The sequence below is a fragment of the Miscanthus floridulus genome, chromosome 19 (genome assembly GCF_019320115.1).
Source record: "Miscanthus floridulus cultivar M001 chromosome 19, ASM1932011v1, whole genome shotgun sequence".
NCBI lineage: Eukaryota > Viridiplantae > Streptophyta > Magnoliopsida > Poales > Poaceae > Miscanthus > Miscanthus floridulus.
This window is the reverse complement of record NC_089598.1, coordinates 107951762-107976506: the sequence shown is the minus strand read 5'-3', so window position 1 is coordinate 107976506 and position 24745 is coordinate 107951762. Positions and strand designations below refer to the sequence as shown.

Genomic DNA, 24745 nt, shown 5'->3' with positions numbered 1-24745 from the left:
TTCTACCTATTGCAATCAGGGCTATAAAGCCAGAGTTCTTAAAAATGGCCATCACCTCGCATGTGCTACTTCTTTTCAAAGATCTCACAGAAGACAATTGGCAAGCAAGAGCTGAGTGACCTACATGAATTTGTGGTGGAGACACAAAACCAACTAGAGATGTGTTTACCTCCTGCTTTTTTATATAATACCACATCTCATGATTCACATGGTTCATCAGATACAGGTGTTGGGCCCTTGCTACTTGCATGAAATATGGTTCTACGAGCGGTTCATGTCGGTTCTAAGTCGATACGTGTATAATCGAGCATACCCAGAGGGCTCCATGATAGAGGGTTATAGTACTGTAAAAGTCGTCGAGTGCTGTCAAGAGTACCTAAAAGTATAGAAAGAGATTGGTAAACCTGATTCTCGTCATAAGGGTAGGCTGGCTGGGAAGGGCACTAGTGGTAGAAAAGTGTTCATCGACCATGATTACAAAGAGGTGAGTCGAGCGCATTATAGTGTCTTGCATAGTACACAACTGATGCAACCGTACATTGATGAACACTTGGCTATCATTATGGCGGAGAGAAATGGTCGTTCGGATGATTGGGTCATGAAACAGCATAAGCAACAACTAACTACATGGTTGAAGGACCAAAACATACCGTTTGAAGAAACCATAGACTCTATTACCATCAGTAGGTTGGCGGAGGGGCCATCGAGACAAGTGACATGTTGGAATGCTTATGACATCAATGGGTATACGTACTATACCCATACAAAGGATAGTAAATATGTGAACCAAAACAGCGACATTCGAATAGAGGCTCTTGATGGATTGGGGCGAAAGATCTAATACTTTGGCATCATTAAAGAGATATGGGAACTTGACTATGGAAGGGATATAACGGTAGCCCTGTTTCGATGTCGCTGGATCAAACAACACCAACTGAACAAGATCGGATTGAGAGTCCTGGACCTCAAGAATCTAGGCTACTAAGATGACCCTTGGGTGCTCGCTTCATGTGTTGCATAAGTTTTCTATATGTCTTACCCACAAAGTAACCTCCCCCCGAAGAAAAAGACAAAGCACGTGGTTGCCTCCGAGAAACAGCATATTATCGGAGTTGATGGCGTGGATGATGTTGAAGCTTACAATAACTATGATGAGATGCCGCTATTCACAGACTTTCGTAAGAAGATCAGTCTTGTGAAAAAGAACCTACCCAAAGACATATTGCCATGGGAACGAAAATGTGTCAAGGGGAAAGTCGTTACAGCGGGCTAGCTAGTTGTTGAACGTGGAGTGTTTGTATAAGTGTGTGTTTGTAAGACTTCATTTATGCATGCATGTGAGACTATATATTTATGTATGTGTGTAAGACTATATATTTATGTATGTGTGTGAGACTACATTTATGCATATGTGTGAGACTACCCTTTGCAATATCCAGATGAATCTATTTCAGCATCCACTTTATTACTACTAAAACTTTATGAAATCACTTAACGCTTTATGAAATGAAGAAATGGCCAAAATAAAAGTAGGAGATAGTGATGTGTTCAACAACTTTTATATTCATCACCGTTACAGCTGAAATCATTTAGTGGTTGAAAATCAGGTTTGAAGCTGTCATTTTCTGAAATTTAAAATTTTAACTGTTCAAATTTTGTCAAATAAAAGGATGACCAAAATAAAAGTTGTAGATAGTGATGTGTTCAACAACTTTTATATTCATCACATTTACAACTGAAATCATTTAGTGGTTGAAAATCAAGTTTGAAGCTGTCGTTTTCTTAAATTCAAAATTTAAATTGTTCAAAATTAGTGACAAAGATAGATGACTAGACTAAAATGATAGAGCATGATTTTAGAAAATTTTAGGAAAAAACCATCACATTTGGAGTTAGTATGAGGAAGAAAAACTAGTTACAAGTTTTAGTCACAGATTAAAAAGAGAAATCACACTTGTTCATCATTGATCATCATGAACAGTTGTGATTTTTCTTTTTAATCTCTAGGTAAAATTTGTAACTAGTCTTTCTCCCTCGTACTAGCTCCAAATGTGATGATTTTTTCCTAAAATTTTCTAAAATCATGCCCTATCAAGTTACTGTGTTGATTTGGTCATTCTTTTCATTTGACAAAGTTTGAGTAATTTAAATTTTCAAATTTAAAAAAAATGACAAGTTCTAATGAGATTTTCAACCTTTAAATGATTTCAGCTGAAAAAGTGATGAATACCAAAGTTGTATAACTCATCAAGATCTATAACTTTTATTTTAGTCATTTTTTCATCTGATAAAGTGATAGTAAACATTGTTCACAAATCAACATGTCTCTCGTATAGTTCATGAAACTATGAGTCATATGTGAATTTGTGAACAATGTTTACTAATACTTTGGCACATGAACAAGTGACCAAAATAAAAGTTGTAGATAGTGATTAGTTCAACAACTTTTATGTTCACGACTTTTATTGTTGAAATCATTTAAGGTTTCAAAATCTTGTTTGAAGTTGCCATTTATTGAATTTTAAATTTTTAACTATGCAAATTTGGTCAAATAAAAATATGATCAAAATAAAAGTTGTACATATTGATGAGTTCTACAACTTTGGTATTCATGAGTTTTTTAGCTGAAATCATTTACTCTTTTAAAATATTATTTCAAGTTAAAATTGTTTGAATTTTAAATTTTGAATCGTTTAAACAAAGTCACATAACAAGATGACTAAAATAAAAGTTGTATATGTTGATGAGTTATACAACTTTTATGTTTACAATATTTTCATTTTAGGTCATTTAATGTCTTAAAATTGTAGTCAAAGTTTTAAAATTCAAATTTTTAAAATTCAAATTGTAGTCACATGACAAGATTGAGTTATGTTTACAACTTTTATGACTACAATTGTTTTTATATGTATTTGTGCATATATAGAATAATAAAAAAATATTATATACATTTACTTTGTGTTTTTGTGATTTAAAAAATACATAATTAATAATTTAATAAAATAGAAATACATTTATAGGGGTGGTTAGATCAGGAACCGCCCCCTACAAATGCATTCGTAGGGGTGGCTGGATCAGGAACCACCCCTAGAAATGCATTTTTAGGGGCGGCTGGTTCAGGAACCGCCCCTACAAATCGTCCTGAGTATAAAAACAAGGGCGCATGGGTGAAAATGTGTTGGGCGCTCTCTTCTTCCTCCTGACGCTGTCAGGCTGCCCAAGTCACCCTTGTCCTCCTCGGCAGTGGTCGGCCCTCCACGCGTCGGCAGCCACCCTTGTCCTCCTCGTCTTCCTTCTCCTCCTCCTCCTCCTGGTCCTCCACCACTCCTCTTCCTCCTCGCGATGCAAGGCAGCGGGGCGCAGCGGCACGAACGACAGCCTAGGGTTTGGCACGCGGTGTCCTCCTCGCCTCCTTGCCAGTCGCCGCCCTCCACCTCCACCTGGCACACCGTACACCTCCTCGTTCCCTCGTCTACGACCAGATGGCGGTGGTGGGTCATGGGTTAGGGCGCGGGCACGGGTGCGGTCCTGACCAGGTGGCAAGCGGTGGCGCTGGCGGTAGTGGCCGGGTGGGTGTGGGTGGCCTCCTTCTACAACCTCACACGCCGGACGTGCGCTCGTCCAGCCATGGGTCACGCGCTAGGTGCATGCCAAGACGGCTCATGCTTGATACAGGTATGTCCTCCATCTCCTCCTCGGTCTCATCCCCTCTTTTGTCCCCTTCTCCTCAGCCCGTTTCCCTTGTTAGGGTTTGACCATACTGCGGAGGCGGCGTCATCGGCTTCTGCCGGCATTGAGAGAGAAGGTGGCAGCTAAAGGTCGTGAGGTGCTATCTTCTTCAAGATCTCAACACCATCTCGAGAAGGGCAATTTCTTTTCCAGGTCTGGCCAGATCCCTCCCTCTCTGCTCTCTGTTGTTGTATTGCTAAATTCTTTGTAGTGTTGTTGACCAAAGATTGCCGCTCAGAAAATTTAGCCGCTAGCCCCGTGGATATGTGTTGATGATGATTGATCTTTTTACTTGCATGGGCTAGTCTTAGATGCTTATTGCTAGATTGTTCTATCTGTAGTGTCCGCATAATATTTTTCTTAGAGCAATAGAGATTGTAGGTACGCAAATCCATATCTGTTCTTCAGGCTGACACAGCATTCGTATAACTGTCTCATCAATGTTGCAGATGATTTGAGCATACATTATACTAGGTTGTCTGTTCTTAGGTTATTACCTTAAGCACTTCTTATGTCGACATTACAGTAGCTCTGATGTTGAAACATCACCAACTTGGACAGCCGGATGGCAGCGTCGTTTGCCGACAAGTTACAAGTTACGACGACTTCCACAGTGGATCGTCCCAAAAGTTGGAGACCATCCACTTTCACGTACCCCAAAAGGATCCAGAGCGAGAGCGGCCACATCACTCGCATTTACACGCCAAAAACACGCTCAATCGCTGCCACCAAACCAAAACGGCACCCAGGCCCCAGCAAACTGACACATAGTTACGCTGCCAGTGGAGTGCACGCTCGGGACGATCCACTATGGAAGTCGTCGTAACTTGTAACTTGTCGTAACACGTAGTTCTCTACTCTAGGTACCTCAAGTTCAAATGCTTTCTCATTGACCTGCTCCAGTAGCTTAGTGTGAGACTGGAAAATCATTGCAACAATTTAATATGTACCAATTCAGAGACAAAGTAATTGAAAACTAATTGACTGCAGATAATATACCAATGTATGTTCTAACTGGTTAAGCTTCCCCTTAATCTACCTTTCTAAATGTGCCATCTGCTGCTGCTTGCCCTTAATCTCATCACTGACCTTTTTCATTTTCATCTTCAAATGTATACAGTTTATGGTTTTCATTTCCATTCTTCCATGACACTAATATGAAGCTCGGAAAAATATTGCTTCTATTGTTTGACACTTTACAATAGGGTTTCTAAGTAAGGCCAAAATCAGCCTTGCTGCCTTGTTTTTTTTGTGTAGGATGCTTCTATTGGTAACTTTGGGTGAAATTTTTACAGTAGCCTATTTGGAGCATGTAGTATGAACTGTAATTTTTGTAGATTAAACTATGTAGTTTTCATATATGTTCATTATTCCACTTAAATAACTAAATAAATTAAGAAAGGTATTAAAAGAAATGAACTGGTGGTGAACACCTTACTTTCTGATGATCTTATATCATGTGTGAACTTGTGATGCACTTAGTTTTGTTAGAAATCATGTTTGGCACATAAGTAAATATTTAATTTTAGCGTTTTTATAATTCTGGATAGTTTCTAGCACTTGGTGAATTAGGCTTTGATAATGGTGTTTGTTGGAAATCATGTGAATACCAAAGTTGTAGTTAACTTACTAAACAAGCCTTTGTTAAAATTTGGTGGCATTTGGCCAAGTAGTTTAGGAGATATGGCTGTTCTTAGTTTGAGTCCAGTTTTGGCTGCTCTCTGTCTTGTGAAGATAGATTTCTGTTGTTAAGTGATTTCGACCTAGTAAAAGTTGGAATCATGCCTTGAGGTCTGAAAATGAATTTTAGGTAATTTCTTAAACTTTCCAAATTGTCTTGTTGCTTGTCAGTTGGATTTGTAAATCTCCAATTATGATCAGTTTACTATGCTGTTGTTGCTCTCTTACTACTGCTACTGCTCTCTTACTACTGCTACTACTCTGTACTATACTACATTCCTCTCTTTTGCTTGCTTTGCTGTGCAGCTACTACTACCTAGCTACTACTACTTTGCTTTCCTATATTTACTACTCTGTTATGAGTTGTCTTTTTTTAGTTTGGGGAGGACCTAGTAGTCCTGGGCCAACTAAGAATGCAATCTGAGATTTTTCTAGAACCTTCCTCCCTCTCTCTCTCATGTGATGAATAATGTGACTTGAAATATGAGGCGAAGGGCTTTCGTGCTACTCCTCTATTCTCTCTTCTAGTGCTACTCCTACTGCTTGTTGGTGCTCTCTTCTCTCTTATCTGTTGCTGACCATAGTAGCAGTGTGCTCTCCTCTCTTATCTGTTGCTGACCATATATGCAGCCCCCTCTCTATTTTTTTGACAAACAGTAGCTTTGTCGGTGATGATATGCAGATATACTCTCTTCTACTTAACTACTACTACTACTCCTACCACTACTTCTACTAGTACTCCTCCTGCTCCTACTACTACTCCTCCTCTTACTACTCCTACTACTACTACTACTACTACTCCTACTACTAGGTGGGCTTATGCATGGGCCAATAGCCCAAACTGTGGCTGCTACTACTACTACTACTACTCCTCCTCCTCCTCCTACCACTACTCCTACTACTCCTCCTCCTCCAACTTCTCCTCCTCTTACTACTACTCCTACTACTACTACTCCTACTCTACTACTAGGTGGGCTTATGCATGGGCCAATAGCCCAAACTATGGCTGCTACTTACTACTCTATGTCTGTTAAGCAACATTTTGACTACTTTTGCCATCAGCTGCTGCTCTATGTTTGTTAAGCAGCTATTGCTTTTTTTGCCAACTCTCCCCTCTCCTCTCCTCTTCTTTGTTTTGCCAATGATGAAATTGTCTAAATCCATACATTATATGGAATATGAGCTAATGATCAAGAACTTGTGAGGAACTTGGCATCATTAGCAACCGCCCCTACATTACCTTCTCTCTTCTCTGTTATGATGCCTTGATGCTCCAAGTTCAAGATTAGATGATGATTGACATGTTTCTGAGGCCTCTACTACTGCTACTACTCATTTTTGTATATGTTGTTGTTTTATAGGACTACTTTGATTTATAGACCTTTTTGATTTCTTATACCTTCTTGCGTACCTAAAGCACACTATCTTGCATCTATTAGAACAAAGCATGAAATAATGTCGTGGACACCAAACAGTGCAGCCCAATGCCCCAAGCATGATGAGCAGCCAACCTATGAGGAGCAAGCACTAGAGGACCAGCTTACTCAGGAGCAGTTCGATAACGAGTTAGAAAAGGATCTAGAAGTAATGCTTACTCAAGAGCAGTGTGACGAGGAGGAAGGGGGAGCAGAAGGAAGAGCGGGAGAGGCTGATGAAGGTGAAGAAGAAGAGGATGATGATGATGCTGACTCAGAAGAGGGATATGTAAGTCCCAAGGATCCTTTCCCATGTGAAGCCAGAAGGAGGCCAATGGAGGAAGATTTGAACAAGGATTTTGACCCGAACGAGGAGGTAGGGAAAAAGTCTTAGCTTGTAAATTTTGCTAAAGCTTTGGCTGTCATTACCTCTGCTAACACTTTGACCTATCTTATATACAGGTCTCTCCTGAAACTCAGAAAAGACAACGTTGACGTCCGCGACATCTTGCTGGACAAGACGAAGTAGAGGAAAGGAGAGCAGAGGCAACAGCCATAGAGATAGATCATGATGCCTCTGCTCCACAACCTCAAGACACAACCATGACTACCAAGCCTAAGAGGAAACGATGGGATAGAAAAGGAAATCTATATCTAGATAAGGCATGCTATGTGATAACGGAGGTCGGGCCAGCAGGGGAGATCCTTGAGCCGAAGGAATTATGAGGACGATTCTGTAATGCGATCGGGGCCCTAGTAAGAGATAAATTAAACCCAGCAATCCCTAACTAGAAAGAGGTGATGCACAAGAAGATGAGGACGTGCCTGAATGGGACCTTTGAAAGAAGCATCCAATCACCATAAGGCCAATTTATGTTCTGATGAAAGATGTCTCGTCGGTGTCCAAGTGGTATTCCCATGACCAGTTCAAGCCTGAGAACCAAGTTAAAAAAAGTCCCATCACGGGGTTCTGAGGAGGCCGTCACTAGCAAACTCCACCAAATTACAAAGCAGTATCCAAATGTTGATGCCATCAAATGGTCAAAGGATTGCCCAAAACATATGAAAGAGGCAAACCCTTCCTACCAAACTAGGACATCCAGCGCCTACCACTTGGAATGAGAAGGTTCCATGATTGATACTTATGTGTTCTCCCAACGAGCATAGACCTCATACAAGCATGCTTCCCCACCAGCACATTTGGAAGCCTAGCCAGGAAAATTGTCTTTGACTTTAATGACATGCAGACATGCTTTCACTTGGGAGCAATGGAGATGAATCTAATTCGCACATGGTGCCTATAAGTCCTTGTCCTCCCGATATGATATGAATATAATCTTTGAATTTTGTTGTAACTAACCCACGCCGTGATTTGTAGAATGCAAGTGCACATTGTCAAACAAATGCTAAGTGTGAAAGCCGGGTATATAGACCCTCAAGCTATAGCCCAAACAAATTTTAATTACCCTAAATAGTAGAAATTGGGTGCCAAAGAGCTAGCTGCTGCAAAGACTCTTTGGGAGAAAGAGCACATCCGTACAGCAAAAGTAAGGGAAGAGTCCCTTAAGGTTGCAGCATATATTGCCTTGGCTTTCAAAATTCTCCAACAGCACTCTACTATATGGCTACCATACAACTTCGAGTAAGTTCAACTCTATACTTAAAGCTTTGTCCGATATATTTTATTCGATGCAAAAGAGCTTATCTAGTTCTATGATTAAATCCATGCAGCAACCACTGAATTTATATAGCCATTGATGTCGGGAGGAGCATGGCATGGGTCTTTGATTCAATAGATAGGGACCCGGTGACATACAAAGACTTCATATTGATTCTCAAGACGTATACATATCGACAATCCTCGTTAGCTTATATGTTTGTATATATACTTGTAACATTCACTCTTAGATACTAACAAGTTGTATTTGCTAAATGTTTACATCAAAATTTGGAAGAAGATGTTACAGGGACCCGAAAGCTTCCAAGATCATGTCACCAAGGAATCAATTACGTGCAGATCGGGACCATCTGATTCAGATGCAAAAAATGGAATCGGCTTTCCACAGATAGCGCCAGTAGATAACAACAGAGGCTACGTTCGGCGCCAGGACGAAGCATGCCAGACTCTACAAAAAGGGAAAGATTAGAGTCCAAGTTATTTTAAATTAGGAATTTTTCTCTAGAGTCAAAAATTATAATAAGTCGTGCTTAGACATGGGTCATGCACAGGGCCCGGGTATAAATACCAAACCCTAGCTATTGTAAAAAGAAATCAATCAATCCAAATACAAGTCAATTACTTTTTTCGGCTCTGGCCACCCCTTAGGAGTAGGAGTAGAGTAGATCTCGGCGAGTTCTTCAGCGAGTACGGCTGCATCGATCTAGTCGACCTCCACTACTTGTCTGTAAGTACCATCATGGTTTATACCTCTGTTCGTATGGCTGCATCGATCCGGTTGATCCCCACTACGGCTCTGGTATAAGCTAGTTATCGACTCTTGTTTAATTCAAGTATGGCATGTGTGATTCTGCCTCACACCCCACTGCTTGAATTAGATCAAGGTCAAGTTATCGGCTCTACCTTAGAATAGCAGTCTTTGATAGATTCATTAAGTTACCGATATTGCTTATTGCTTTCATTATTTATATAATTACAGCAATATCATTCTGCCCGATTGAGATTGATTTAGATCGGTCTTATATCTTATTTGACCCATCGTTTGCTAACCTAAAACTGATCCAATCTACACCTTAAACGATGAGTTATGTCTTATCGGTTGTTTTACATCAATCTTGATCGTGCATAATGTGCGGTTAAGGCATGTTGCGTCTTGAGTAGATCTATTGGCTAGAGAGAACCATTCCACGGCCCGTTATCATGGCATGTGTGATTCAGCATCACACCCCACTGTTAGCACCATGGAGTGGGGATCAATATTTAGTAGATCTATTCCTAGTAAGGCATGACTTTAACTATGCGTTATGCCTAAATCGGTTATTTTAGCCAATATCGAGCGCTTTCATGAATAGTTCACATCACGAGAACGTTGAAGTAAAGATAGGTTGAAAGATATGTTAGCCCCATGATCTTATTATTATATTATGGCCTGCATGATTCTACCTCATGCCCCACTGATATTAGTAATGAGTTAGGGTCATTGAGTCTATTGTTATTTCTATGGCCTGCATGATTCTGCCTCATGCCCCACTAGTCATGATGATAGATGAGATCTAACATATTCATTAGATTTATCTTTATTAAATGGTTAAGTGGTGTTGAATTATTTCTTTATATAAAGGGGTTTTGTTAATTATAATCATTGGCTTAGCACAAACCGATCATTGTTGGCATCTTATTGCCATTGATTAATATCTATTCGATTAATGATATTTATCCTGAATGATAACTGATTCTTCTTACATAAACCCATGAGCTCTAATTGATTTATTCTCATGAATATACTAGAATCGACTATTTAGTCGATCTCCTTTTATATCGGCTCTCATAGCCGCACATTCGGGACTGTCTGGCAACACCAGCAAGTTTCGCCCTGAATTACTGATGAACTTTCTCTCCTTGTCAATTACAGGGTCAAATTGACTGGCACGTCTTGGGAGGATCGTGCAGGATCGACCACCCCTACGCTGAAGCTAGGCGGATTTGCTCCATCGAGCGGACCCTTCTGGCTTGCTGCGTGTGTCCTTGACATGGGGCGAAAATTCTCTGTCGACACTAAAATAATTCGAACAGGGCATTTAGGTTCTATGTCACTACACATCACGGAAGGCATGATCCAGCAAGGAAGGAAAAGCTAGCTATAAAAACACTATATGTGGTAAGTGTAACTTACTTCTTCAGTACTCCATTACATGGTTGTTAAAAGCATTACTTAACATTTTCATATACAAAACACACAGTGCCCCAAGCAGAAGCCTAGGAGTGTACATTGTAGATACTATATATGTTCTATGATGAGTAACACCGGTGCCTACCGGAGACACCCCTTAAGGGTAAGTTTGAACCTCTTCACCCGTAGTATAAAAACTTCATACATGGTATGAAATACTAAACCGAAACTTGTTCTCTTGTAGTGGAAAGAAGAGAGAAATGAAAAGAGACCCATACAAGGATGACCAACTCTTAGAGCTCGTCGGCGACCTTTGCAACTTCATATTGGACCAGGTTGTACACGTCAAAGGCGCCTACCATAATCGAGAGTCTGACTTAGGTAGTAATCCTCAGTACCAACACCTTCATGAGACTAAAAGGCTAGCTCTAGGACGTTGATAACAATGTGTATGGAATTTGACATTGGTTTTACCTTATGAATTATGTCTATTTAATAATGGATTATATATATTCTTGTGAATTGGACTTATAATTGTAGTTTATATAATACTCTTGTGCTTGTAGTCTAAGGGGTTCGGAACGCTGGTCGTAGGGCGTTCGGCAACACGAACGCAGTTCAGAACGTTGGTCATGGAGCGTTCGGCAACGTGAACGCGGTTCGGAACGTTGGTCGCGGGGCGTTCAGCAACGCGAATGCTGGATGGAATACGCAGAAACAAACAGTGTTCTGGTCGAATTTGAATTGTAAATTTGAATTTTTTTTGTGGGAAAACGTATTGTAACCGCCCCTATAAATAGGTATTATAGGGGCGACTGGTACTACAACTGCCCCTACAAATCGATTTGTAGGGGCGGCCTGAGAACCGTCCCTGCAAATGCATGATTTGTAGAGACGGTTTGGTAGGGGCGGCTGGCCAAACCGCCCCTACAAAGGGTTATGAGCCGCCCCTAAAAAATGTTTCTGTAGTAGTGTGAATACCCCTCTTTGTATCCAACCTAGCTTCGGTGGCACGCTTCATAAGCTCTTCCCACTACAATGGAGACAACTTTGCACCAGTATGCCTACCTTTTACATTGAAGAAACCAATAATTCTCTTTTTCATATGCCAACTATCATCTATCCAATGAATTGTAACACACATGTATCCTTTGTTTTGGCATCAGGTCCACATATCCATTGTTGCACTAAAGCGACAATTCATAGTTTTCAAGTGTGCATACAGAGTTTCCTTTTCTTGGAAATAATTGTCCATTATTTCTTTCCTAACAGTGACACGAGATTTTATCGGAAAGCTAGGACAGAGAGATTTTATGAAATCAACAAGATACTCATGGTCAACTATATTGAAAGGATATTCATGCATGGTTATTGCCAAATTCAATTTCTTCAAGCTAGCTTCTTGGTCATATTTGAAAGGTTGAACATGAATTGCTACAGAACCAGGGTTCTTACCAACGTTAAGCTGTTGTTGTCCCTTCACAGTACTGTGTTTTGACTTCAAATGGTTCTTGAATGCAGTCGTTCCATAGATGCCCTCAGCTCTGTACCTCTGATCACACCTAGCGAAATTGCAGTATCCCCAAATCTCCTCAATCTGCTTTCCTTCCACCTCTACATACTCCTTTTTCTTGTGAAATAATTCTAGACCCACAATGTGCATTTCTTGTACCTCTTGCTAGAAAGGTGAGCCTCCTCTTCATCCTCGCCATCCTCTGGGTCATCATTATCGACATTTGGAGTTGTGGTTGTTGCTGGTGCACAAGCGGGTTTCGCCACTGCCAGTGCAACTGGTGTCAACATTTGGAGAGCACAAGAACCCATCACTGACACTGATGCTGCTACTGATGCTTCTATAGTTGGAATTTCACAAATTCCACTAGGGCTAATACTCTGAGATGCAGACCTTTTGCCCCTTGATCCTGCCAAGAGCCAATTGAAACATTGCTAAATCAGTGCATGCCGATCCCAAATAATCAACTTTACTACATGTGCAATCATGTGATCAGTTCACTTATCATGTGTTTGGTTGGAGGGATTAAGTGGGATCGGTTGGGGTGAGGTCATTTTTTAGGCTTATCATTACAACTTACAAGACAATCTGAGATGGGATTATCCCACTTGGTGTTGCATGTTTACCAATTGGAGATACATCGCATCAACAGCAAAAGCTCAGACCTTAATCCCATGATGGAGACGAGCTAGTGGATCTATCCTTAGTACAGAAGGAGATGAATCAGTACCTGGCGCTGGAGAGGGAGAAGTCGTTGCTGACGAGGCGCAAGAAGGTGGCGCACGCTCTTGGTCTTATTCTTGCCCTTGCTCTTCATTCCAGGAGCAGAAACACCTCCTCTAGTGGGCGCCATCGATGGGTGGAGTGGTGACACTGCTAGGTCATGTGGCTGCGTACCTGGGTGGTGTCCGGCAGCAATGGCAAGTGCAGATGAGGGGTGGCAGCACTGGGTGTAGATGAGGGGTGGTGGCGTTGGTAGGTCAGACTCGGAGGTGAGGCGAGGTGAGGTGTCACGCGTGCATGTGCCCAGGCGGCTTTGGATTCCTTGACTATGTCTCTACGGCTCGCTCGGTCAAACAAGGGACAAAGAGAGAGTGATAGAGAGAGGGAGAGAGAGAGCCAGAAGGGAGAGCCGAGAGTGGAGTGCGTCGTCGGCCTTGGTGCCGGCGGCACCCCGCTCTAGTCTTTGGCGCCGTCACGAATCAAGAGAGAGAGAGAGAGAGAGAGAGGGAAAGAGAGAAAGAGGGAGAGAAGCAGAGGTGAGGGAGGGAGCTCAGCTGGCGACGGCGGTCCTGGACGGCGAGGCACCGAGCTCTGGTCTAGCGAGGCGGAGAGAGAGAGGAAGCGAGAGTGAAGAGAGAGCCGGGCGCCGGCAGGGTAGTGGTGCTTGGCGTGAGGGAAGCAGAGCACCGGGCGATAGTGGAGGAGAGGCAGGGGAGCGGCGGTCCGGCGGTGGGGCGAGTCAGGGCGCTGCCAGCGCTAGGGCCGGACAGGGAATAGGGAGGGGAGGAGACGGGGAGGGAATGGGATTAGGGTTGTCAACTTGTTTTGGGCTAGGCCGTAGAGTACTAGAGTGGGCTGTACTGCTATGCACTTGCGTGCTGGACCAAATTCGGTTTGAACCGAATTTAGAATACGAAAGACTCCGAATAAAATATAGAAAACTAGAATGTGGCAGAACCACCTAATCTAATGCCTCACAGGAGTGCTCGTCTTCCATTAGACACTAAGCACTCAAGGGAGAATACTAAATTACTCGGTTCCATCGGGCACACCCCAGGAGAGAACCCAAAAATTCACATTTTCGCCATCAGGATCGCAAATGAGAGAATAAAGCTTACATCATTCTTAACCATTTCTTACATCACTTGTAGTACAACATCAGAGTATAATATTTATTATTATAACAGCGGAATGTAATCATATTATCAGAGTTATGAACAATCTAAATTAACAGCGGAATACAAACATATGATTAGAATTACAGCGGAAATAATTATCTAATCATGGCAGGATGAAGTATTGATATATAAACTACGACAGCAGATTATGAAACTTTCATTTATAAAAGCATTTGGTAAGAGTTATAAATAACAAATATGATCACAGTGTAAAGGAAATCCTCTCTGAGCCCACCAGGAGGAATCCACACACAAAGGTCAGCTCAAGCCTCCACCTATCACCTGCAACAGGGGGAATAAAACCCTGAGTACTCAATTGTACTCAGCAAGACTTACCCAACAGGAGGAAGAAAAGACTCCAAGGATATGATAGGCTTTATGGTTTGCTGGTTTTCTTTAGCAGAAAGCAATACTAATAGTGAGTCCTTATTTATGTATTATTATTATCAGCCGTATTAAGTTATCATCTAGCCAGTCTATGTAAGCACATGTGCTACTTTCAAGCCGATGGTAAGCAATCAGGTTTCCCTTTTTCCATCTTCCATCTTTCATCTTTTAGTTCTTACTATGATGCTAAACCGTAGACAAGCCGTACCAGATTTCCCAGCAATTCACGAATCAATGCCCCCAGCTGGGTACCCTAAAAAAACACGCTCCACTTGTACCCTAGGCACAAGCAGGACCAACCCATCACTCTCCTATCCCGGGTGTCCAGGTCCCCGTCCAAACTAGGACTCCAAGCCCCTGCCCCTGAGTCCTGGACTCAGTGCGGTGCAAGGACCTCCTCCACCAAAATAAAACCCTAACAGTCGGTCCGGAAAGTCTTCCAAGCGCCCATACACAAGTATGTGCTCGGGATAATAAGTCTGTGACCTGCCTAGAGTCTTATGCAATGATCGGTCCTTAACCGACTAGACAGGGAAAACAGTGTAACCAAGCTATGCCCCAAGTCCATGGTGACACAACCTCTTACACCCACCAATACCCAAACCATATCCCTGCCCGATCACCATTTTTCCTTTCCAACATTTATATTTTTCCAAGTGATAACAATACAGTAATATTTTTTCTATCCCTCGCGAGTGACAGGCAATCACTCGACTTCTACCGGAGTCCTATAGCATAGCATTCTATACGATCCTGTCATACTAGAAAGACTCATAGGATAAAGATATATATGCAAGTGGGCTTCATTCAACTCCTTAAAACTTAATGCACAAATATAATTTAAACTGTAGAAAAACAGAGGTTATGCACCGGGGCTTGTCTGGGTAAGATATATTAAAAAGTTAGTATCTGCATCTTCAGATCATCCACCATCAACTGGATAGAAAACCCATTGCATCAGCTCCTGAAGAGAATACCCTTACACCATCTTTGGATTCCCAATCATCCTTCGATCGATCCATTGATTAATCATCGCACCTATATGATATGCATGCGATGCAATGCAAGGATGTAATTAATCAACTGCAATCATGACCCGTAAAATACGATGTACGCCTCTCGAGTGAACGGGCTAGTTCTAACGATGACCGTACTTAGGCTACATATACACGTTATCGCCTGTCGAATAAGGCATTATTTCCCAACAATTATTTTAGTTATATAAACCAAGGTGTTTCTTTATTTTATTCTATCGATTTAATCCTTATTCGCAATAGGACATCATTATCTATTTAGCAAACTACTTATTCTGGAGCTACAAAAACTACAGTGAGTACCTAATATTGCTAGGAGCCTATTATACAATTTTCAGATCCCACACTATTACCACTTTATCACAACAATTCCTACAAGTTTATATTTTATAATATTAAGTACCTTAAATTAATTATATAGCTTTCAAGAATATTATTGAACTATGTGAACAAAATATACTAATAGGTAGATCCTGATTTTTGGAGCCTAACAAAACTAATTTGGCATTTTTATGATTTTTATTTGATTTATTACGGATTTACAAACTTCAGCCATTTTAAACCAATTAACAAGTTAACAGAAAGAGAAAAATGAACCGCAGACCGCAACAGGCCCAGCCGGTAAAAGTAGGCCAGCCCAATGGGGAAAAACCTAGGCTGTGGAGGCACAAGGACAGCCCAGGCGGGGCTCGGCGCGCGGGTGGTGGCCCAGCAACGGTGGACGGCAAGCCGGCCCAGGTGGGCGCCGAGCAGGCCGGCCCAGCGCGCGGCGCGGGTGGCCCAGGCGCAGGCAGCCCAGACGGCAGGTGGCGACGGCAATTTGCTAAACGGCCCTTGTACTACCTCGAAACTAAAACGCAGTCCAACAGGTACTATTCATTCAAGTCGCGTATTTCGCAAATAAAACCCCATATAATTATTTTTCTTGGATTTCTCACCCTTTACCTTGTCTTCTAAAGCAGAGCACCAGCCGGCGATGGAACGGCGCGGGGAAAACGCTCCAGGCGCCGAAGGGGTGGCTCATCGGCGGGGCTGGCCACGCGGTGGTGCGGCACGACGACGACGAAGCAGGTGCCTGGGAGGAGCAACGCGCTCAGCGTGGACGGGGCGAGGCGATGCGGCTGCGGAGCTAGAACGATGGTGAGTCATCAAGGAGCAGCAGGGCAACGCCGCGGGCACCCGGGTATGGGCGGCTGCGGGCGCCTGAGAGGAGTAGCGCCTAGGCTCTGGTCCAGCGCGGCAAAGGGGCGTGGGTGCGTGATGCTAGCGAGACCGGACTCCTAGACCGGCAAACATGGCTCGCGGGGCAGCGCAGCGGAACCACCGGGTCATGCGTGCAGGCACGCGAGGGAGAACGGCGGTGTGGAGCAACGGTGGCTCCGACGCGGGACTCGGGCTCGACGATTGTAGACGCTGCAGCTACGATCCAGCGCGGAACCGTGGGCGGTGCTCCAGTCTCGGGCGTCTATTGCAGCAGCGTGGGACCATGGGGCACGGCAGCGTGGCCCAGGTGCGTGCCACGGGCAGCGGACCGGCGCGGGCCAGAGCGGGCGCTTGTGCACGGTCAGCAGCGGGAAAGGGAAGGGGCAGCGGCGCTGCGGCTCGGTAGCGGGAGCGGGCGATCATGGCCTTGGCAGGGTGGAGCAGCACGGTCGGGCTGACAACGACGGTTCCTCGGGACCGGCGACCTGGCGCGCTCGCACGCGGACAGAGGGGAGCGGCGCGCGTGGGGAATGCAGGGCGACGGCGAAATGGAGGCGCGCGAGGGCTCGGTCCAGTGCGACCGTGGGCTTCATGTGCGCACGTGAGGGAAACCGGACCGGCGTGAAACCACGGACACGCGCGCGCATGCGGGAAGCCGACAATGGCGCAGCAGGCGCGAAGGGAGGCGGTCGTGGTGCTCGGTACGACGGTAGCGAGGCTGGGGCGGTTCCGATGGCGTGGCAGTCGTGCGGCCACAACGGGACGCGGCGCGGGGAGTGCGCTCGCGCGCGGTGGCCTGGCAGCGGCGCTGCAGCGGCCACGGCGGCGGAGGGGGAAGGAGAGGACGCCGTGCGGGACACGCAGGGGCTCGTGAAGGAGAGCTGGGCAGAGTTCCAGAGCGAGGTGGCGCCGTGGGAGGGAAATGCAGAAGCTGGTCCGCGGCTCCAGCGTGGGAAGAAAGGTGCGGCGCGTGCTCTCGCGCGAGGAGTAGGCCAAGGCGACGGGGGTGCTGACAAATTGATTGCTTGGCTCGGTACAGAGGCAGTCCAGACAAGCGAGGACTGATTTGGACAAGCCACGGCAGGCAGACACAAACCGAGCCAGGCAAGGCAAGCAAGCTCAGAGAGCAAAGATATTCATGACGTCGCAGAGTGAAGCGACGGAACAAGCAGTGAGTGAGGGAAGCAAGAAAGCAGTATACGACAGCAGCAGCAGCTTGACCTCGGCACAGAAATAGACAGGGCTTGGCTCAGCTTTCGGCTTAAGGCGCATGAGGGCAGCACGTCAGGGTCACTAATTCAACGGGACAACGGAGGCAGGCAAGGATGAGACCGCGCAAGACAGGCAAAGAGACAACGAGAGGCATTGAAAAGCAGGCGCGCGAGATAGAGCGGGGAAAAGAAAAAGGACCTGTCGTACCGCTGCGCCCATAAAAATATCGTATGCGATAGCTCATACTCGTACCAGGCCATGGAACAAAATATTAAAACGTTATGTGATTATTTTACGCGAAACAAGCCGCCACAAACAAAGCTTTAAAATATACTTGACGTGAAAAGCTAGTTTTTAAAATTTTAAAATCCGAGAAAATCGTTTCGGAAATTTTATTAGACCTAAATCGCAATGCTAAATAAGCTCGTAACACCGGAGTGTTACATAGAAATCGGTCGAACAAAGCCTATACCGAATTCGATCCGATTTCGAATTTAGTATTCCGTATTTCGAATTCGAATTTAGCATTCCGTATTTTGTCCAAAAATACGAATTCGCTCGGGTCAAATGTAGAAAACGATGTGGTTTGGTTCGAGATATTTCCTTTCCGTTTTCATCCTTAAATACATACCGTGGAAATTCTAAAACATGTTATATGGAAAATCTTAAACCAGAGACAAACCTGTAAAACAACTGCATCCAACCATTTAATTATTAGCTACCTGGATCAGAAGATACGCTCTTTAGTTTTCTTTGGCATATCGTATCCATTAATTTCATTTTGCAACAGATTTCAACTGATTTTCAAATTTTGAAACCTAAATATCTAGTCTATCAGTTTCCCACTAGGAATTTACAAATAGTTGGACATTTGGGGCATGTTTGCTTCCCAGCCGCCGCTCGCCACAGCTAAAGTTAGGCAGCCTGGTTGCTCGCCTTGTGATGCGGCCACCACAGTGTCTATCGTGTACTGTTCTGTGACGAGTGTGGCGGCCAAAACGCTCGTCACAAAGTGTGGCGTGGGCTCCGCTGCGGTGGCAGCGGCCGGCTACCAAACAGCCAGCCGCTTGGGCCTTGTTTAGATCACCTCCAAATTCCAAGTTTTTTTACTTTCTCTATCACGTCATTTTTTAGACGCATGCATAGAGCATTAAATGTAGGTAAAAAAAAACTAATTGCACAGTTTGGTTGTAAATTACGAGACGAATCTTTTAAGCCTAATTAGTCCATGATCAAACAAAGTTTGTCAAATACAAATGAAACGTACTTTAGTATTCAAATTGTAAAAATTTACAATCTAAACAAGGCCTTGTTTCTCATTCTCCTCTTGGGAGCAGCGAACGATTCCACTGTCAGTGTCAGCAACTCAGCACAACGGTAGAGATGTGACTGGACGGAGTGGGGCCCACAGGCGAACACAGCTAGGCAGTACGGAGGAGAGCGTCCAGGAACGACTAGTTCAAACACGGCCGTAGTAGTAGTAGATCTACAACTGAATATAATATTTGTAAACCATGTTCCAGCCTAAATTGAGCATAAAATAGAGCTCCTCGTGACACCCCGGTAAATGAATTTAATTAAAAGTATGTTATAATCGAAACTCTGGACATGGAGTTTTAATACAAAGAACGTGAAATCGACCCATAGAACCAAAATTAGCAATATGTACCGCGACAATTATAAGGCTATAAATTTAGTACAAAGACATGAAAATCAACCCAATTACTGCACGTTCAACAGGCTCGATTGACAATTATAAGGCTGTAAATTTAGTACGAAGAAACATGAAATCAGCCCATGAAACCAAAATCGATCGTACATACTGTGATACTTGTAAAATTATTAAATTTAGTGCGAAGAACGTGAAATCAACCCATGGAACCAAAATCAGCAATACATGCATATCGCGGGGCGATTATAAATCTATTAAATTTAGTACGAAGAATGTGAAAACAACCCAGGGAACTAAACTCAGCAATACTCCTACATAGGAATTACACATGCGTCTTTTTATCCTACACATACATAGCTAATTAAAAAGATGCACATATATACTGTCAACTAGATGGAAACTTAAAGCTGACGCCGCCTCATGTAATGGTCATCTATCCACAGTCTTAAAAAGTCTTTGCTGGGTCATCAAGTCTTGCAAACAAAGTGCGCTTATATTTTTTGAAAGCAGGAGCACATGTGGAATCCCTAGCCGTTGAGGGGCGCCCCACAGCTCGCCCGGCCGTCCAGATCCCATCCGACGGCCCCCATGGCATGACCGTTGCGTTTAAACGGCTCGGCCCGCCCTTCCCCTTTTGGGTCTCCTCCCCCTACTTTATCGCTCCCGTGGCCCGTCTCTCTCCTCCGCTCCTCCTCTTCTTCTTGCTGGCTCCTGCCTCTGCCTGACACCACCAGCAAGCGGAGAGGCGGGCACGGCAGCGTCCGTCAGGGGGGAGAGCTCCTGCCGTGCTGCGCTTCGTCTCCCGTTGGTTCACCCCCCAAGGTCCGTACGTGCGTGCTTCTCTTTCGCATCCGGCGGCCGTGTGGGTGAAAGAAAGCTTGGTTCTTGGACTGACGCGTGCGTTTCTTGAACGGGGTTGTTGGGTGCGGTAGTCTGAGCTTTAGTTTGCGCTAGGGTTCGAATTGCTTCATGCTCTTGTTTTGCGTTGGATTTGGGTTCTTGAGCTGCGACTCCCTTGGATCTCCGGTCAGATGGAGCAATTCGGGGAGAAGATTAGCTGAAAGCGAGATTGCATTCAGGCTTGTAGCTAGCTAGCTAGCTTTGTTGCCTGATGCGGACGGATCTGCTCCCGAAGATCTCCCATGCTCTTCGAATTCCATAGACGAACGCCGAGAATTTGGCCTGGCGTTCTCGGAACCCGAGTTCTTTCGAGCTTCTTGACCCGAATTTCTCAAAGTTGCCTCTTTTCCTCTTCTCTGACTGAGCCTGAGCTGGGGGATCTCTTGCTTCTCTCCAGACTCCAGCTATGGAACATACCATCGGTAGCTCAGCAGCAGGATCTTTTTTTTCTTCTCAAAGTTGCCCCGAAACTCGCAGCGTTTTAATCTATTTCTCGACCTTCCTATGGTCCTACCTGCCGCATTTGTCGTCTTCGAATCGTTCTGACGTACTACGATGCGGAATGTCACGCGATATTCAAACCAAAAGGCCTTGCTTTAAGCAGATCCGCGTGGCTCTTGGCGTTTATCGGTTTCTCATGTACCGTTCGGTTTGACTTTCTTGCTGCAGTAGCTCGTCAGCAATGGAGAATCTGAGATCTGAAAACGGCCACCAAGGTGTTGCCATGGAGGGCGTCAAGTTTGCGCCGGAGATGGCCTACACCAACCGGAGAGCCCTCAGCGACATCAAGAACATAATAGGAGGCCCGCACCAACACTTGGCTGTCAGCAAGAGAGGTCTCTCAGAGTAAGCCCCCGTCCCCCGAGCTGTGCACAAATTTTGCTTGACCTGTAGCTTCCAATTGCATGAACTGGATCACTAATTGGTTTAAATTTCATTGCTTTAGAAAACCAGCTGCTGCTGTAAATACTAAAGATCAAGCTGGCTTTGTTGGACACCGTCCGGTCACCAGGTTTGCTACATACTTCTACTAGCTACTACTTACCATCATGTATCGAATTACCATATATATCAGGTTAATGAAGTAATATGTCTTGCTCTTTTGGCAGGAAATTCGCTGCAACATTGGCAAACCAACCTACGGTTGCCCATGTGGTAATAGTCATTAAAGATATTCAAATTGTTGCTAGTTTGATAGTGTCTGCTCTGTGCACTGCTGTTTGTTTCTGTAAATTTACGCTCCCATTATGGCATTATACGAGTTAGGATTGACGTAGGAGACAGATTATGAATGTGCAGTGCACTGTCTTTTGCTGCCAGTTAGATAATCTCCTGATAGATGCTGCTGCTTCTTATGGTAAATATGCCAATTCAGACATTTCATCAGTGTGAAAGAGAATTCAGATTTTATTTGCACGTAGCATATCCAGTTTTGATATATTTGAATGTGATGTACTATGTTTTTGCTGTGAAATTGACAATTCTTGGATGCATGTTGCTGCAACTTGTGGTAAATATGGCCATTCAAATATCTGACCTGTGAAGTGTGAAAGGGCACCCATGGACTTCAAACTTGTATATTGAAGTCCTTTATATATATAATAATAATAAATTCAGCTTTTGCATATAGCATGTAAAGTTTTAATCTATGCACTGAATCTTCTAATTTGTGCTGACTGCTCTTGTATGTTGTGTACATTTGAATATGCATATATAGAATTTGAATGTTCTACAAACGTTATGTTATTCTAGTAGACCTTTTTGCTCATATAAATGTCGTGCAACTTTCTTTTGGTTCACATCTCCACATTACCAGTGAAATCGGACCTTGTTTCAACAAGTAGTAGTATTCATATATCAGCTCAGAATATTTTATTGCCGTGCAGGCCCCAATTGGAAGTGAAAGACTGAAAAGAAACGCAGATACAGCATTCCACACACCTGCAGATATGGAAAGCACAAAAATGACTGATGATATTCCCTTGCCTATGCTGTCGGAGATGGATGAAATGGTAAATTGACATTACTTTGCCCTTGGTAAGCATAGTAGACTATGTATTTGGTAATTGTCACTAATAGAAGTCATTTCAGATCAACTCTGAACTGAAAGAGATTGAGATGGAAGATATCGAGGAGGCAGCACCTGATATTGACAGTTGTGATGCAGGAAACTCCCTGGCTGTGGTTGACTATGTAGATGAAATTTACAGATTTTACAGGAAAACTGAGGTACAACTCTGACCTTCTAAACCTGAAGTTATGTTCAATTACCCTGGTTGTCATTTGTAATCTCATTGCAACATTCTGTGTACATAGGGTGCAAGCTGTGTCCCTACAAATTACATGTCAAGCCAAACCGATATAAATGAGAAGATGCGTGGCATTCTAATTGACTGGCTGATAGAGGTGGGGATTTTAAGCAAACGTCTAAAGCTTTTGATTTAGTATTATTCATATGCTCTGTAAGACCTTAAAATTCCATGTTTTATTTCTCTTTTCAATGCAGGTACACTACAAATTAGAGCTGTTGGAGGAGACCCTTTTCCTAACTGTGAACATCATAGATAGATTCTTGGCACGTGAAACTGTGGTGCGGAAGAAGCTTCAGTTAGTTGGTGTAACTGCTATGTTGCTCGCGTGCAAGTATGAAGAAGTGAGCGTACCGGTGGTCGAGGATCTGATCTTAATCTGTGATCGCGCCTACACAAGGGCTGATATTCTTGAAATGGTAAAAAAAAATGTGCTGCATGTTGATTTTTAGTGCAAAAAAAAACAGATAACTGACATTGAAATCTCTGCAGGAGAGGAGGATAGTGAACACACTTAATTTCAATATGTCGGTGCCGACTCCATACTGTTTCATGAGAAGGTTTCTAAAAGGCAGCACAATCTGAGAAGAAGGTAAGATACTAATACATACTCCTGTTTTTGTGATCAATAAATCATGTAAGCTATAGGTTTGCTGTACAAGTGTATAAACCCTGACAAAATCTTTATACCACTGGACAGCTCGAACTCCTGTCTTTCTTCATGATCGAGCTGAGTCTTGTCGAATACGAGATGCTCCAGTTCTGCCCGTCTATGCTAGCAGCTGCTGCCATCTACACAGCTCAATGCACCATAAATGGGTTCAAGTCCTGGAACAAATGCTGTGAGCTGCACACAAAATATTCAGAAGAACAACTAATGTAGTTATACCTCCCTACTCTTTATATATTACAAAAGGCATACCTTTTCAGTTTGTGCTTACAGTTACATGGTCCCTTCTACGTTGCAGGGTTTGCTCTAGGATGATGGTTGAACTTGCACCAAAGAGCAGCTCATGGAAAACTTACCGGGGTCCATAGAAAGTACAGCACTTTTAGATATGGCTGTGCTGCGAAATCAGAACCTGCAACTTTCTTGCTGGATGCAAGAACCTAAGCTTGAACTAATATAATTGGCTGGTTATACACACTCTAACTACTTCCATGGAAAGAGTGAAAGAGAGGTGTATATAGAGGCTACTTCGACTAAACTACAGAGTGGGATCTGCATATATGCAACAGCTGTTGCAGCAACTATTTGGTGGGGGGCTGGGTTGGTGTGTTGTTCGTTAGTTCAATAACTTAACCTCAATGAAACAGTGTTTGTGTTGTTTAGGTTTTTTCCAATTATATCCATTGGAATTTAATTCGTTGTATCTTGGGCATTATTCTTTGGTCATGTTATGTGACACCTCTGCAATCTGAAAATAAACATTGATTGTGTGGATCTGCTGAATTTGTTTTTTCTGCGCCTCTGCAATCTGAAGGATGCCTTTAGACAAAAAGCTCCATCTCAATGCACTGTCACTGTTGGTATTTTTCCATTGTTACAGGTCTTGTATATCTGTATATTTGCGAAAAAAAACTTTTTATATCTCGCTATTCACTCAAGACGGTTATCGACTCCAGACAGTTGATGCGTGAAACCTGAAGCCATGTCGCATGCCCATTTGTTCCTGATCTTAAATTATGTAGCATGTTTTCAGGTATGTGCATGGCATTATTATCAGTTTTTTGTCATTTTCTTGTTGGTCATGGACAGCGACGAAGCCAGCGGGGGGGCTACCCGTGCTCCAGCCCCCCCTACGGCCATGATTTACATGGAGCCCGGGCTTAGCCCGGGCTACCGCCATGAGGAGGAAGAAGAAGGCAAGGAGGGGCTGCAGGAAGAAGAAGAGGAAGCCAGCCCTGGCTTCGTCGATTCCTGGCTTCGTCGCTGGTCATG

The 24745-nt window shown here is 43.7% G+C and overlaps 1 protein-coding gene across 1 annotated transcript; it reads left to right on the top strand.

Annotated features, from left to right (window-relative positions):
* Window positions 1-20285: 20285 nt before the first annotated feature.
* LOC136528906 (cyclin-B2-2-like) lies at window positions 20286-24442 on the top strand. The gene is given in 13 exon segments (XM_066521901.1): window positions 20286-20416; window positions 21164-21340; window positions 21441-21506; window positions 21604-21649; window positions 22381-22506; window positions 22586-22723; window positions 22811-22900; window positions 23001-23222; window positions 23296-23370; window positions 23372-23395; window positions 23504-23682; window positions 23772-23796; window positions 23798-24442. Coding segments are annotated over 12 exon segments (1275 nt in total). The 5' UTR covers window positions 20286-20416; window positions 21164-21176; the 3' UTR covers window positions 23918-24442.
* The last annotated feature ends 303 nt before the right edge of the window (window positions 24443-24745 follow it).